This window comes from Rattus rattus, chromosome 4 (genome assembly GCF_011064425.1).
Source record: "Rattus rattus isolate New Zealand chromosome 4, Rrattus_CSIRO_v1, whole genome shotgun sequence".
Classification (NCBI taxonomy): domain Eukaryota; kingdom Metazoa; phylum Chordata; class Mammalia; order Rodentia; family Muridae; genus Rattus; species Rattus rattus.
In genome coordinates, this window is record NC_046157.1 from 112,827,182 (window position 1) to 112,844,180 (window position 16,999).

General features: G+C 49.2%; 1 protein-coding gene across 2 annotated transcripts in view; it reads right to left on the bottom strand.

Annotated features, from left to right (window-relative positions):
• The window catches only part of Fam178b (family with sequence similarity 178 member B), an 85,927-nt gene that overhangs the window by 40,832 nt on the left and 28,096 nt on the right, over positions 1–16,999 (bottom strand). For both annotated transcript variants that reach the window (XM_032899512.1, XM_032899511.1), the window contains one exon: positions 3,542–3,656. In XM_032899512.1, coding sequence (XP_032755403.1) covers positions 3,542–3,656 — 115 coding nt within the window. The remainder of the gene's footprint in view (positions 1–3,541; positions 3,657–16,999) is intronic.

Here is a 16,999-nt window from a genome sequence, read left to right on the forward strand (position 1 = left end):
GGGTGTTCCTCCAGTGTGAGGCCATTTACTCACCTGCTGGCCTCTAAAGAGACGTCCTGTCTGAGAACCAAGGGGACCCTGACCCCTGACTCCAGAGAACAGTAGCAGAACTTTCCTGGAAGGCCAGATCCATGTATGTAGGCCACCTCTTCAGCCTGCCTTTGTTACGATTGGACAGGAGACGTCCCGTGAGAGTGCTAACCTTATGGACTGGCACCTTTCTAGATCAGTGGGCTATTAGGAGAGGAGGTGTGGCTGTAGGACATGGTCACAAGGATGTAGCCTGACCCCACCACCAGCTGAGCACATGTCCTCCACTAGGCCCTCGGCCTTGCCACTAAGCAATGAAGCCAGCTGACCTAGGACAGATCCCTCTGAAATGATAAGCCCAAAGAAAATGTCCCTCTTCCCTTAGGTTGTTTTGTCACAGCCAAATGACAGCTTTGTAATCAGGAAGCAGCACTAGCAGACTATCGGAGCTACCTAAGGACCTTGCTGTTGTTCCCAGGGGAAACAAAACAAAACAAAGTCTAGTTGTGTAGCAGGGTATGCCCAAACTATGCAGGGATGCTGACGCTCCTCTCCTGCTTTCTTGTGCTCCCACACTGGTCCCTCCCCGTCCTTCTGTTCTCCAAATCCTCCTGCTGTTCTGGACCTCAGATGATTGACATAGTTCAGCTTGCAGGGGTATAAGTGTGTGCGTGTGTGCGCGTGCGTGCATGTGCATGTGTGACTGTCCGTGCCTCCCTCTTGTCATTCTCCACCTTGCTTTCTGGTTGTGACCTTAGCTCAGCTTTACTTAGCTTTTAGCAGCTAAGCTGCCTCTCCACCTTATTTTATGAGACAGGGTCTCTTACTGAAGCTAGAGCTCCAGCATCCTCTGTCTCCACCCCTGCAAAGCCGTGCCTCACTTTTCCATGGGTTCTGGGAATCCAAACTCAGGTCCTCACATTGCACAGCAAACATTTTACCAACTGAGCCATCTTCCCAGCCCTGCTAGAAAACCGTGCTGCACATTTCAGAAGATGGTGGCAGACATCTGAGCTTAGAACAAATAGTGCAAGACACAGTTTCTCACGGTAACTAGAGAGACAGTAGAGAGACAGCCAGTTGTGTGGCTCTGTGCAGAGGAAATTCCTTCCTTCTACCCTGAGTTGTTAAGAGACTCTGGGGGTGTCACCAGAGGTGGCCCAGAGGGAGCCAGGTAGGGACATGCCTTGAAGCCAATAGAGATGAGAATACCTAGCACCACAGAGCAGTGGTGGCAGTGCACACCTTTAACCCCTGGACTCAGGAGGCAGAGGCAGGTGGATCTCTGTGAATTCAAAGCCAGTCTGGTCTACAGAGAGAGTTCCAGGACGGCCACAGCCATTACACAGAGAAACTCTGTCTTGAAAGACCAAAAAGCAACAACAAAAATCAAACAAACCACACTATGGTGAACAAATGGCACAATGCCAGTACCCAAGACCAGCCAAGAGTTAGGAGGAACGGGACCATGGGACAAAGCGGCCTGAGCCATCATTTCCCTTGTCTACTCCTTGAGATGTCGTTGTGCTCTGGTGAAGGAGTGCAGGACTATCGGGACGTTTCATGAATAGTTATCAGGAGTTCTCTTTCAGCTCCACGATGAAATCTGCAGCGTTCTCAACCATCAAATATCATAGCAACCCAAGAAATGCCCGACATCTTCTCCACCTGCCTGCTCTAGGAGAGACACAGGGAGAATGAATGCAGGCAGAAAACCTCTGCAGACAGTTCCCAGCCGGCTCTTATAAGACACAAGCAGGAAAAACGCCATGACCACTGATGGGTCCTCCAGGACTACGCTGAACCCTCCTTCGAGCAACAGTCTTAACAGCTATGCCAATGTCCAGGGCTCATGAGGAGGGGGTCAAAGACATGTCTAGGAGCGACACCACGTGGCACAGCAAGTCTCCTCCTCTAATTCAGGGGTTCACTGTACCTGGTCTAGTTGAAGTCCATGTGCTAATGTTTGTGCATGGAACCCTAGGACAGCCTCCTCCTGGAGGGAAAGTCTTCACCCATTTCTGATCTCCCAGGTGTGCTCTGTGTCACAGTGTCTCACTCGATCCCCTCCACACCAGGCCCTCCCTCTACTTTGCTTTTCTGAGCAATTCCAATTCTCCCGACTCATCCCAGACACAGCAGGGTGTGTTAGAAGGCAGCAAGAGCCCTATTACACTCGGTATGGAGCGCTGTGCTCCAGAAGGGAGAGGGGCAGGAGCGTGGCGGGCTGGCACATGCATGGGGTATTTATAGCAGAGCCAAGTGTGGCTGGGTTTGGCAGACAATTACTAAACACAGTCGTGGAACAGGTTCTTAAGAAAGCTCTGCTTTCCCTGCAGAGGAACATCCGCAGCTAAAGAAAGGGCCCAGCTCTGCCTGGGTGGAGGGCCTGCTGCCGGATGCAGGGTGGGGGATGTCGCAAAGAGTTTTCAAGGAGGTTGGGATGTGCTGTGATCTGGAGAACAATGAGATACACAACACTTCCACAGCCTCTGCCCTTTTTGTCCACCGGTCACTTGGGATTTGTGTGGCTCTGTCCCTGGAGGGCAGGGATGCGCTCGCACAGTTAGCTCCACTCACTCCCCATCACCAAGCCCAGTACAGGCTCAAAATGGACTCTCAGAAAATAGGTCCGAGTGGGCACGCTCTGCAAGACAGAGCCTGGCGCAGGGAGTCTCAGCTGGTAGTCTGTCTAGCTGTTGTGAGCCCCTCGGTAATGGGGTTTTCCTTTTTCCTTCCTTCTTTTCCTTTTCTGTTTTTTTCTTTTGACAACAAAGTTTATTATAGATACAATTTTTTTTTTTTTTGAGACAGAGTCTTAGGGTGTAGCTCTGTTTAGTTTGGACCTCATGGAGATCAGGCTGACCTCACAAAGATCTGCCTGCCTCTTCTTCCTGGGACTAAAGGATATTCAAGAACATTTTCCATTTTAAGCCAGAGACACTGGTGAGAACCTGTAGCCTTGAGTTCGAGGGCAGCCTTGTATACACAGAAAACTCTAGGCCAGCTAGGGCTGTATAGCAAGACTCTGTCTTGATAATCAATGGTCTGGGGCATAGGTCAGTTGGCAGAGTGCTTGGCTAGAGTTCAAGTCCTGGGTTTAAGCTCCTGCATTACACAGAGGGTCTGAGGCCTGCTTGAGAGGTGTGAGCCCCTATCTTAAAACACCCTCTGACACACACATCCCCTCCCAGCCCAAGGTGACAATAAATTGTGCTTGGCTGGCCAAGAGCTGCTATAAGCACTAGCCAAACAGATTTGAATAGAGACTGAAATCTGCTGAGGGAGGGAGGTACTGACTAGGTTGAGAAGTCTGGGGTCTACCAGTGGGAGGGGGCAGGGGCCAAAGAAGTGGCAAAATTCTTTCACACTGGTTGTCTAAGTAGCCAAGGTCTGGATTCTGGTCACACTGGTTACGGAATGACACTTGTGTGCTTATGCAGCAGTTCCTACCTTACAGGCTAGAGTCACTGTCTAGAGAGAAGGCAGCAGTGAGGAGGAAGGGACACACCTTGAGCTGTGCTGGAAGGGCCCATGCGGGTACAGGGCAGGGTTGTAGGCTCCCAGGCAGCGGAACACCTCCTTGACCTCTTGCAGTGAGGGATACCACAAACGCATGTCTTCATCTGTCAGGCCAAAGGAGGACAGAGTTAGACCAAGGAGCGGAGGGGGTGTGGTCCCCAGCTCCAGGTAAGCAGGTTCTGCACGTCCTGCACCAGGAACATTCACTGCAGAAATGAAGCAACAGGTGCTTTGTGTTTTAGGACTCTGGGGACTCTTGCTTGGCTTTCAAAGAACGGGCTGCTCTGAAGCCACGAAGCCAGAGGAAACGGCCGGTCGCCTGACCATCCATCACCTGACCATCCATTCACACCAGGTAGCAGCTGGGCTCAGCAGCTCCCAGCCAAGTGAGAGACACAGCCGCAGCATTAAAGTCTCCCCGACACACACGACTCCTGTCCTTTCATGCCCACTGCAGCCCGTGGACTGCTGCAGAGACCTCTGTGGGCTTGCTGGGACACTGTCCCTGCCAGGAGGGACACTGGCCTCCCTTTCAGCCCACATCCACATAAGGGGGAACTGTATCCTTGGGGCTTTTGCCTTCAGACCATTTAAGGACAGGTTCAAAACCAACAACAAAACAATGATTGGCCATGCTGCTGGAAGATCACCCATCCCACAGGCCTTTCTGCCTCTTGACCCCTCTCATGCTCACTGGGAGGCCAAGGCTCTGTCTCTGTCCTGTTAACATTTCTCTACATTATCTTATCTGTTCCTTTACTTACTTCTGATCTGTCTCTCCCCAACAGCACAAAAGTGTGTGCTGGTTCATGTCTATAAGCCTAGCACCCGAACGGATGATGCAGGAGGATTGCTGTGAATCTGAGCTGTCTTGGCTACCAAATGAGACTATCTCTCAAAGAAAAAAAAAGATAAATAAAAATAGAAATACCACTGGGGAAGGGCCACACTGGCGTGGGCCATGTCCATACCTCCAGGACCTAGAAGCAGTCAGCATGAAAGAAAGTGAATGAATGAATGAACGAACGAACAAAGGAATGAACGCGTGAACAAAAAGAGGAACTCCAAACAGTGTGACTAAGCGCTTCACAGGTAAGAAGGAAGCAGTAAACAGCCTCGAGATGAGCAGGCTGGGTGCAAAGCCACAGGTGTTCTCAAATGTTGAATCAAGACCTTGGGGGCTGGGCTAAGACACTTGAGTAGAGCAGGGAGGATGAGTGTCCCACCCTAAGGTGAAGAGTAACCCAGTGGAGGCCTCATCCTCTGCTCTGGGAGCACAGGTCCAGGAGAGACTGGGGCCAGGGAGATAAGCAAAGGCCCAGGGTCTTCCTACAAAAATTCAAAGCAGGCAAAAGGTCCATCTCACAGCACCCATCTCACAGGTGCTCCTGTACCTGCAGCCCTGGCCCCAGCACAGGAGGGCAGGCAAGATAAGACAGTAAGGGTGCCTGCATCTAAACCTGACAATTTGAGTTCATCCCCAGACCCATTCAGTGGATGCAGAGAGTCAACTGGCTGTGTTCTGATCTCCATATCAAAGCATGCCAGAAACACACACACACACACACACACACACACACACACACACACACACACACACACACACACAAATAAATGTAATGAGATAAAATAAAACCCCAAACTGAAATGGAACTGAACCAGCCCAGGGCTGGGGAGCTGACTGTGGTGAACAGTGAGGTAGTGCTTGGGGAGGCACCCGCCTGAAGAGGGAAAGCCTTGACAAAAGCAGGTTAGCAAGACAAGGCACAGAAAAAGGGAAATGGCAGGGTCTTCAGGGCATAGAAAACAGGAGCCTCCTTCCACAAGAACCATGCAAGGCTGTTTCCTAAACTCATGGAGAGGGGTTTTCTACAGGTCGCACGTCTGCTGTGCTGACAGACAGCACCTGGCCAGGCACACAGTCTTTGAAAGCTGGCCAAGGCCAGGTTTTTCTCGGCAGGCACAAGGTGTCTCTCTCCTAAGAAAGGTATATGGGTTGGGACTAACCAAGTAAGTAATTAGATTCTTAAAGGAGGAAAAACTGTTTTCCCATCTTGGCAACCTAACAAGTCAGAGAGCGGTAATGACAGCCCTCAGCCTCCTCACAAATGAGCTGAGAAGACTAAAGGCTCCAAAACACAATACGTGTTGGTTCACCAGGGTGTTTACCTGGGCCTCCGGGGGCCTGTGCACGTACGTGCACGCACACGTGGGCGGGAGCATGAACTTTCCAGAGAGGGTAAGAGAATGGACCTAGGGTGAGGCCGGGCTGGATTGGAACATCCTGCCAGAGCCCGGAGGGGATGTGTCCTGCCCCACCTCAGCACCGGCCCCCTCCCCGCAGGTGCTTTGGGCTCTAACCCCCTGAGGGCAGCAGTGTTGAGAGCGAGCCGATGTTGGTACCATACCCTCTTTCTCCCCGCACAGTGGGACCAAGCCTGAAGTGACATGCAGTTTCAAAGGAAGGGGCCCAGATGTCAGCGTAAATCATCCCCATCAACAGCCTTGGAAGTTGGGTCGTGGATGACAGGAAAACACCACCCAGAGGCCATAATTAAGGCTTCCTAAGTAGGCCATGCGCTCAGCTTTTCCTCAGCTCTGTGTCCCAAATGAGGGATTTCTGGAGGCTGACACATAAGAAAATCCAGACTTAAGCTGCCAGGCTCTCCCCCTACCTCAGTTTCTCCACACCCAAGGCAGTCATTTTAGGTGACTCCCAGAGCAGCCCTGGGCACGGGGTCAAATGCCAGCGTGGGCAGCTGGGCTCTGCTGGGGGCTGGGCTGAAGGCAGCCTTCAGTGGCTCTCCTGGGATGGAATGGATGCTATGGGGTGGGGGCATCTGGACTAAAATAAAAGTGACTTTTCCATCTGTGTCACGGAAGAAGCTGTTTTCCAGGGCCGTGCTCCGGGCACCGGTGACATGGATGAGAACACCACGAGCCTCCTAAGCGTTCTTGCAGCCACTTGGCCAGCCCCAGCGGTGCTGAGCCCAGCTCTCTTCCCTCGCTGGGCCTCCAGCACTCATCTTAGGCCAGTGCGGATTTGACAACGGTGAAGCAGGTTCTGCTCTTGGCTGCTCAGCTCAGCTCAGCTCAGTTCAGCTCAGGTGTCTCATGCGTGCGCAGCCCCATCAGCCTGGCTCCTAAGTCTCTGATGTCCCACATACCTCAGGAGGAGCGGAGGCCCCAGGAAGGGGAGGAAACTGACTCTCAAGAAAAAGGAAGGTTTCATCCTTACATCCGCAGGCTGTAGAGTTCACAGAACTCACAGGAGGCTGGGAACTGACTTACTTCCCATCCCAGCTTGCATTACTTAACTTCCCACAGCTCTGTGGTGCTTGAATCTGAACTAGCTTCAGTGTCACTTGCTTTAGGCCGTTAGCTTCAACTTCACACACTGAGATGTTTACTCACTCAGCAACTGTTAACTGAACGCTGAGTGGGTGCCGCTGTAAATGTTCTCTGGATAAGAAAGAGGCCTGATTCTGGCTGTGGCAGTTTGGTGGGAGACCACAGTGCACAAGTGGAAGATGAACCTGGGGTGGGGGATGGGGGGTGGGGGTGGGGGTTGAGACACCAGTTGGCCCAAGTGGCATGCAGGTAGAAAAGGGTGGTCAGAGTGAGGTGGAACATACCCTGAGGAGTAATGGTGACAGAATAGGCTCAAAGAAACCTGAACCCATGGTGGATTTCAGAATCAAAGGAATGGGTGCTTGGCTTTAGGGTGCAGACAAAGGCACAGAGGCAGCAGCGTGTCCAGAAATGAATGGCAAAGGGAAGTTGTTGAACTTGAGAGGTGACCCTGTCATCAAATGGACCTATGTACGGAATGAAGAAGGACGCTCCTCCATCCGATCAGGAGATGGAGCCCAGCCCTTGCATGTGCTAAGCACATGCTCTACCACCACTGGGCTACATACCCAGGCCTAGAGTTCCTATTTTAAACCCATGTACATTTCATCACTCTGACCACATGTAAGCACAGGGCACAGCCACTCTCCCAGCATCCTCTATAAATCCTGCTGGTCTTGGTGTCCCTATCCTCCCCACCCAGCCCCATTTGTGAGGCTTCAACTCCTTTCCAAATCTTCTCTTCCCTGCTCCCCCTCTCCCTCTGAGAGAGGGTCTCACTATGCAACCCTAGGCTGGCCTTGAACTCTCTGCGATCCTGCCTGCATTCTCCGAGGTACTGGGAATTCACGTATGAGCCATCATGCCCTGTCATTGGGAACTTGCAGTTTGGTCTCTGTCCTTGCTCCAGCTCCAAGCCTGCTTTTGTCTTCTCTTCTCCCAGTCATCCTGAGCAGAGGGCCCTTCCTCTGCCGTTTCCCCCACCCCCCCCCCCGGCTTGTGACTTCCTGAATGTGCCCCTGGCATCTCTGTGGGCCTCTGGCCTGCTTACTCATGGCTCTGTGCACAGAATACATGATGCCGTCCCCGGGCCACCTCTCCTTTCCTCTGCCCTCTGTAACATACACCACTGCCTGGTGTCACCGAACACCAGGGTATCCAAGGCCCCTACCATTCAGACTGTATGGTGCCAGAACACAGAAGCATGCATACCTGCTAGACAAAAACAGACAAAAGCAAAACAAAAGCTCACCTGTGCTAAAGAAGCTTTAAGTCTAGGTTTCTACACTGAAAGGGGGATGGGCAGTGCAGACCACAGCAGGTACTGAGGCCTGACAGTACCTGTTGGGTCTGCACTGTCCACTGCTCTGCTTTGTTATTCTCAGCCTTGGGCTCTCAAACTCAAGGTCATCTTACGGTCCAAGAAGACAACTGCAGACCCAGCTATCACATCTTGGCTCTAGGCATTTTCCTCTTTCTTAAGCATATATGAATTATGTAAAATATGACATTTTCTTACATGTACTTCATGTCCTGCACATATACACACACACCCCTGAGGTCCATATGTGAGAGAAAACATGTTTGTCTGAGTCTGGCTTGATGCATTTAACATGATCTCCAGTTTTATCCATTTTCCTCAAAATGATATAGTTTCCTCCTCACTATATAGCCTCGACAGGCCTGGAGCTCACTCTGTAGACCAGGCTGGCCTCCACCTCAGAGATCTGCCTGCTCTGCCTCCAAAGTGCTGGAACCAGAGGCATGTGCTACCCTGCCTGGATGCTGTTTGACTTCCTGACGACAGCCATTCTGGTGGGGGTGAGATGTGGCCTGTTGCAGCTTTGATTTGCATATCTCTGATGGCTAAGGTCACTGCAGATGTCTCCATCTGTCCTAGTTTCCCCCCTCTGTTATGAGAAAACACTGTGACCGAAAGCAATTTAGAAGAGGAAAGGGTATACTTGGCTGATGCTTCCAGATCACTGTCATTGAGGGAAGTCGGGGCAGGAACTCAAGTAAGAAAGGAGAAACCACAGAGGAGGCCGCCTGGTGGCTTACTCTCTCGAACTTAATGCTCAGTTAGCTTTCTTATAAAGCCCAGGGAATTGTGTTGCGCTCCTAGTAGTCCTGTCACATGAATCCTCAAAATACCGTCTCCCACTGACATGTCCACAGGTCACTCTGAGGTGGGCAATCCCTTGATTGAGAACCCCTGTAGGTGACTGTAGGCTATGTCGACTTGACAGTTAAAGCCAAGTAGGCCATCCTCTAAGCGTGTACTGCTGTACTGCTCGGAATGATGTGGGGCTTAGTGTGACTCAGGAGACCATACCAACCAACCAGCCTTCCCTTCCAACTTCACACACCTGTTCCAAAGTGACTCAGATTAAAAAGCCTCCTGGTACTGCGGCATGCAGGCCTAGGGCAGGCCCTCACTCTGGGTTTCAGGACTATGCCTGATCTCTAGAAGGAGACGGAACCATATCCTGGCAAGGGTCCAGAGTGACAGGAGTCTTCATTCACTGCTTTGGAAGGTAGTACAGCGTTTCTCACAAAGCTCGCCATGCTTTTACAAGCAGATCCACCGCTCGTTGGGAGGCAGCCAGCTGAGCTGAAAACAGGGCCTGTGAGAAGCTGCATGTGTTTCCAGCAGGCTTATCCATACTTGATAAAAACTGGGAACCAGGCTGGGCCATGGTGGCTCATGCCTTTAACCTCAATCACTTGGGAGACAGAGGAAGGCGAATCTCTGAGTTGGAGGCCAGTCTGGTCTACAGAGTGAATTCCAGGATAGCTAGGGCTGTTATGCTGCAGAGAATCCCTGTGTCAAAAAAGAACAACGACAAAATAAAGAAAAAAGAAAGCAACTCTGCCTTTATGAATAAGGTGTAAGCAAGGAAGACCCACGGCATCTAAAAAGTCCCAAGTAGTATTAATGTACAGCCAAGCTTGAGTCCCATTAAGCATATGAAAGCTTGCTGTCATTATAGAACAGTATGTGTGGCTGATGACAGGAGATTAGGTGATCAGGAGTTCCTGCATGCCAATTCTCCTTGAATACCCAGAAATCTTGTCCCATGGCCCAGGAAAAAGGGGTCTAGTCACTGTAGCCCCATGTCAGGCTACAGAAGACAGTGACATTATTGAAATCATAGCAGCAGAGGAGAATGGCTTTGGCCAGATGCTGACTCTTGGGAAGCTACTAGTTCTCAGATTGAGATTTTTAAAATCTAATACTTAAGGTGGTTGGACAGACGGCTCATTGGTTAACAGCATTTATTGCTGCTCTTCTAGAGGATCTGAATTTGGTTCCCAATACCCATGTCAGGAACTCTAAGGGATCTGATGCCCTCTTCTGGCCTCCATGGGTACCTGCACTTATGTGCAGATGTCCACATGCAGACACATATAAGAGTTTTTTTTTTTTTAAAGGACCAACTCCCCCACCCCCCGAGCTGAGGACTGAACCCAGGGCCTTACGCTTGCTAGGCAAGCGCTCTACCACTGAGCTAAATCCCCAACCCCGCAGATGTGATTTTAAAAGAGACTCTATCCCCAGGGTGGTGGTACATGCCTTTAATTTTAGCACTTGGTGAGGCAGATATATGATTCTCTGAGTTTGGAGTGAACCTGGTATACACATTGAGTTGCAGGTCAGTCAGGACTACATGTGAGACCTTGATCTCAGAGAGAGAAATGGTGGTGGTAAGGTTATCTTGAGGACTCTACTAGAAAACCTTTAGAACTTCCAGCATCAATACTTTGAGCAAGATGGCAGGCTGTAAAATGAACACACAGAAATCAACGGCCAATCTAGAAACCAACAGGAAGCAAGCTAAAAAGAAAACAGGCCCCAGCCCACCTCCAGCCTTGGGCTAACCGAACAGGGGAATGAGAGCCCTCCTCAGTGAAGACCTTAGCACACTGAAAAAGACGGAGGAGGAGCTGAAGACTAAGTGGCTGTCCTTCCAAAAACACATCACAGATCCGAAACAATCACATTGGAATTCCAGAAACAGAAAAACAAATAATAAAATGTTTGTCGAAGCACAAAAGATCCCAGATAGGCTCGGCAATCCTGAGCAACAGTGTTGGAGAAATAGCTGTGGCTGGTTTCCAGGAACAGTGCAGAGCATAGTACAGAAAACCATGGCACCAGCATAAAACCAGAAATGTATGTTAATGCACAGAAGTCCAAGTAGAAACTCATGCAAGCCTAACCCCCTGATTTAAAAAGAAAAAAAAACTAAACTCACACATTTGTGCTGGGGAAACTGGATATTTACACATAGAAGAATGAATCTAGATTGCTGTCTCTCACCCTGCACACAAAACAACTCCGAATGGATCAAAGACCTTAACGTAAGACTTCAGCTCCAAAACTGTTAAGGGAAAAGGCAGGGGAAACACTTCCAAATTGCACTTCAGTAAAGGCTTTCTGAGAGCTCTGGCTACTCAGGAAGTCAGGCCACAATTGATGAATGAAATGTGTCAGGAAATTAAAAAGCATTTGTCCAGTAAAGGAAATCTGTCAGTCAAGAGAAGAGGAAGCCCACAGAATGGGAGAAAACCTCTGCCAGCTACACATCTGACAAAGGCTTAATCTCACAATACAGAATACGTTAGAATAAAACAAAACAAAACAAAAAACAGCAAACAGACAACCCTATTTAAAACAGAGGCCATGCCACTGCATAGAGAGCCCATAAAGGAAGAAATACAAATGGCTAATAAATATCTTAAGGAGTGTTCAACATCTTTAGCCATCATCATCAGAACTCAAAAGTACACTGAGGTTCTGTCTCAGCCCCGTCAGAATGTCTATCCTCAAGAAAACAAGTGGTGCTGGGCAGTGGTGGCTCATCACTTTAATTCCAGCACTCAGAGGCAGGTGGATCTTTGAGTCTGAGGCCCAGCCTGGTCTACAGAACAAGTTCTATGACCAACCCTGGAGGACTACATGGAGCAACCCTGTCTCAAAAAACGAGTGAAAGTCACAGCAAACTGGTGACAAGCAGAGCAGGTGACAAGTGGGGGTGGGATGGGGTGGTAGCACTGGCTCACTGTTGGCAGGAGCATTAACTGATGCAGCATTCTGGAAATCAACATGGAGGCTTCGCTAAAAGCTAAAAGGAGAACTAGTGTATGACTGGACTGTGCCACTCCTGGACATATGACCCTCAGCAACCTGTGAAGGAAAAGCTTTAGGGCTTCTCACTATAATAGTCACTATAACACAAGGAACTATATTAAATAAAGGGCTACAGCGTTCGGAAGGTTGAGAACCACTGCTCTAGAGGTAAATGACTAATCCCAGTACAGATGAAACAGAAGAATTCAAGGAAATGAAAAGACTATGCACATTCTAAAGAACTAATTTAAGATAAACTGCTTTATAATTTATTATCACTAAAACTTTTGTGGATACACTGGTTAGTTTCTGTGGCCAACTTGACACAACTTTGGTGACAGTCTCACGTAGCCCGGCTGGGCTGAGACTTGCTATGTAGCTAAGGATGGGCTTGAACTTTCGAGCCGCCTGCTAAGCACTGAGATGAGCGCTTTGTGCAGGCTGGGGACTGAGCCCAGGGCTTTGTGTGCTCCACAAGAGCTCTACCGACTTTCTTTTGTTGTAAGAAGGCACCTTATGAACACTGTGGAGGTATGGAGAGCTCAAAAAGGAAGAGAGGAAGGGGGAGGAAGGAGAGAATACACAAAAAGCCATGACTGACAGTGACCAAGGAGGAAGGAGTACCCAGAGACCCTGCTCAGAAAAATAAACTAAGTCCATTCTTAGAGTTGAATTGCTCGCCCACTTTCAAAGTATCCAAAGAATGTCCTGGCCAGGGTCGAGCTATCTTACTCTGACCCCCTCCTCCCACACAGATAGGATAGATTCCAGGATAGTGTGGACTGCGTAGGTGAAAATGAACTACATTGTTCTAGAAGTGGGAAAGGCCTTGGTGCCATTCGTCCCTTCTCTGGAGAGTTTGGGTTGGTCCCCAGCCGGGGTCTAGTCCACGCGATTCACTGGGACTGGGGTAGAGGGAATGGGCAGTCCCACAGCTCTGCAAGCCCTAGGACTACTCAGCCAAGACCCACTGCTAAACAAACAAAGTCATTACTTCCAAGCAGTTAATTGCTAAAGAATGTTTACTTTCAAACCAAACTCTACCACAAGAGAAACCCCACAAGAACAATTATAGTTAATAAACAGGTTTGGCAAGGCTGTGACATAAGGTCAGTGGACAGAAACGCCTCTCATATTTTGCCATGTTAGGAGTGACAGTATGAGAGGCTTTCTTTCTTTTTAGTTGTGTATGTGTAAGTCTGTGTAACCTTCAGAAGGAGCCCATGGAATCCAAAGGGTCTCTTGGTCTGCCAGAACTGCAGTCACGAGCAAACTGCCACATGTGGGTGCTGGGGGCTGAGCCTGAGTCCCCTGCAGGAGTGCTGAGAGCTGGTAGCTGCTGAGCTCTCTCCAGCCCCAGTATTTAGGAATAAATTTAACAAAAGAAGCATAGCTCATGTACACTGAAAACTACAGAACATCGTGGGAAGACATCCCATGCCCATGGACTGGAGGACAAGATTGTTACAATGGTGCTGTGGTTTGCACGGTTTCCAAAGCCATGGCAATGAGATAGGATCCTCACGGGAGATGAAGTCAGGAGGAGAGAATTCTTAAGAATGGGTTGGTTATCTTGGAAGCAGCTTCCCGATCAAAGGCTGAGCTCATCTGCCTTCTCTTACATACACTGTGATGCCCTCGGTGACCCACAGTGACACAGAAGCATGGTCCTAGCCAGGAGTGGCCCTCAGGCTTAGACTTCAGCCTCTAACACACTGAGTGAAACACATGTCTACTGTTTCCAAATAATCCAGTCTGTACAATTCCTAAGGCAACACCAAACAGACTCAGACAGAAGGCAGCACTACTCGGGTAGCTACAGATTCAACATAACCAAGAATAAAAACTCCAGCTGTTATTTCTACATAACCATTAAGAATCCCACAGTGTCTCAGATGAAAACGTGGAGCTCTCAACTGTGCGACCACTTCAGGTCAGGTAGAGATGGGTATACCTCATTGTTGAAATCTATAATTAGTCAACAATTTGGGGTGCTGGAGTAAAGACGAGCACATTAACTGTGGTGGTTTGAATATGCTTGGTCCAGGGAGTGGCACTATTAGGAGATGTGGCCTTGTCGGAGTAAGTGTGTCACTGTGAGGGTGCGCAATGAGACCATGTGAGAGCCAGTTTTTTCCTAGTCACCTTCAGATGAAGAGGTAGACCTCTCAGCTCCTCCTGCACCAGGCCTTTCTGAAGGTTGCCATGCTCCCACCTTGATGATAATCCTCTGAACCTGTAAGCCAGCCCCAATTAAATGTCCTTATAAGAGTTTCCTTGGCCATGGTGTCTTTTCACAGCAGTAAAACTCTAAGACATTAACCAATGAGGAAACTTAGGAGTCCAGAAAAAGACCCCCTACATCCGTGGTCAAACTGGCTTCCAACAAGGCTGCCAAGACAATTGAATGAAAAGGCAGGGAGCTGGGACAAAGGTGCCAGGTAAACAGGTGGCTCCAGTGCAAGCATCAAGCTGAGCCTCAGTATCACACATGCATACGGGAAGGGGAGTCAAAGTGAATCAAAAGGCCTACAGTTAGTTTGTTTGTTTGTTTTTCGGGACAGGGTATTTCAGTACAGCCCTGGGCTGGGTTGGAACTCAAGAGATCTGCCTGTCTCTGCTTCTCAAGTGCTAGGATTAAGGCCGTGCATCACCACCACACCAGGTTGCTGACCTGGAACTCACTCTGCAGACCAGGTTGGCCTCAAACTCGTAGAGATACGCCTGCCTCTACTTCTTCCCAAGTGCTAGAATTAAATGCATGTACCACCACAGGCTGGCCAAAAGGCCCGAACTTATGGTTTAAAAGGAGAAATCTAGAAGAAACCACAGTTGTCAGGAGCAGGCAATGGCATCTTTAAATTTGGCATCCAAAGTACAGATACAGGGGAAACAGATTGGTGAACTAAACTTTGCCAAAACACAAGCTGGGAGTAGGGGTCTGGGCTAAAGGTTGCTCAATAGACAGACTACTTGCTCTGCATGCAGAAGATCTGACCTCGGAACCTCAGCACCCATGTAAAAAGCCGGTACCAGCATGTGTGCCTACAACTCCAACATGTCCATGAACTAGCTGGACAGTCAGTCTCAGGGTAACGTAGAATAAAGCAGGCATGAACTTTGAAAGCATTTTGCAAGAAGCCAGAGATAAACATCCCAGACTATGTGATAGTATACACAATGGCCATTGTGACGCTGAACATACTGGTCCAGGCCTTTAATCCCCAGCATTTGGGAGGCAGAGGCAAAAGGCAGAGGTGAGTTTGAGTTCAGCCTGATCTACCTAGTGGGTTCCAGGTCAGCCAGGGGACATGGTGAGACCCTGTCTCAAAAGAAAAAGAATTCTAGGCCACTCTCAGATCCATGATATAGTCTGGGATGCAGCATAAGATCCTGTCCATAAAAACAAAAGAAAAGAAAAGCAAACTAAGTAACTATGTCTCAAAAAGGCAAAGCCTTAGAGACAGGGGGTTCAAGGTTGCCAGGAACTAGGGAGAAGGGCATACTGGGAGGGTCTGACTGCCATTCCTTTGGGAATGACAAAAGCATTCTGTAGGTAGACAGCAGAGGGGACTGAGCTGCAGAGACAGTGAGTGACCGGCCAGCAAGCTCCAGGTTTCCGCTTTGGTTCTCTGCTTTGACCTCCCTCAATGACTGGCTGTGACCTGGAAGTTTGAGTCAAATAGACACTTTCCTCTCCAACTTGGTTTTGGTCAGTGTTTTTTCACAGCAACAGAAAGGAAACTTGAAAATGTCCTGGTTTGACAGCGGCAGGTTCTAGGCTGCTGAGATGACAGCCACATCCTTTCTTCTTTGGTAAGGGAACTCCATTTATGCTGCTGTGTGCTCTCGGGACTACACGTCTGCATGCCCAAGGGTTAGCACTTAGTGCAGGAGCCTGGGGAGGGTGGGTGGCAGAGGGGCTCTGGGCCAACATCTGCAGAAACAGCCCAGGTTATTTCCTGACAGACGGCCCTGTGGGGAGGGCTCATGACGCCAGAGCTCGGGGTGCGTGTGCCATCGGAACATTTCCAGAAAGGAACAGAGGACATCTAGGAGACTCGGCCTTCCAGGGATGAGCACTTGATGTTTCTTTGGACAGTCTAAACTGTTACTTCCCTGCCACCTTTGCCATGTAAGGAACTAAATGACTGGACCTTACAGGCACAGACACAGGCTATGGTGGTAACTGTGCTCAGACAATGTAGCTGCCCTTGTAATCCTGGGGATTGGTTCCAAGATCCTCTTCAAAATCTGAAGCTCCTCGGATCCCTTATTGAAAGCTGCACACACTTCTTTTTCTTCAGTCACTGCACTTTTTTTTTTTTTTTTTTTTTTTTTTCCGGAGCTGAGGAATGAATCCAGGGCCTTGCACTTGCTAGGCAAGTGCTCTACCACTGAGCTAAATCCCAACCACTTCTTATTCTTCAAATCAGGTTCCTTCCATAGTCTTTAGTGTATTTAACACAGGGCAAGGCTGTGTGATTCGTTATGCTGATTGAGAGACTCATTCTCTCTCTCTCTTTTTTTTTAAGATTTATTTATTTTATGTATATGAGTACACCATTGCTGTCTTCATGCACACCAGAAGAGGGCATTGGATCGCATTACAGATGGTTGTGAGCCACCATGTGGTTGCTGGGACCTGAACTCAGGACCTCTGGAAGAGCAGTCAGTGCTTTTAACCACTGAGCCATCTCCATCCCCGAGAGACTCATTCTTAAATAATTTTCCTCCTCCTCCTCCTCATTATTCCGGAGTATCTAATGGAAGGCTGGATTTCTTGGGTTTTGTCCTAGAGGGTTGATTTGTGGAAATGGAAACTTCACACACAATCAAGGTGTTCAAAGGACACTGACAGAAAATATGGCAAGCAGCCTTGAAGCTTGTGGACAGTTCTAGAAATGAGAGGAATGCCCTGGTAAAAAGCCAGGTATGTTGGCACATTCCTTTGATTCCAGC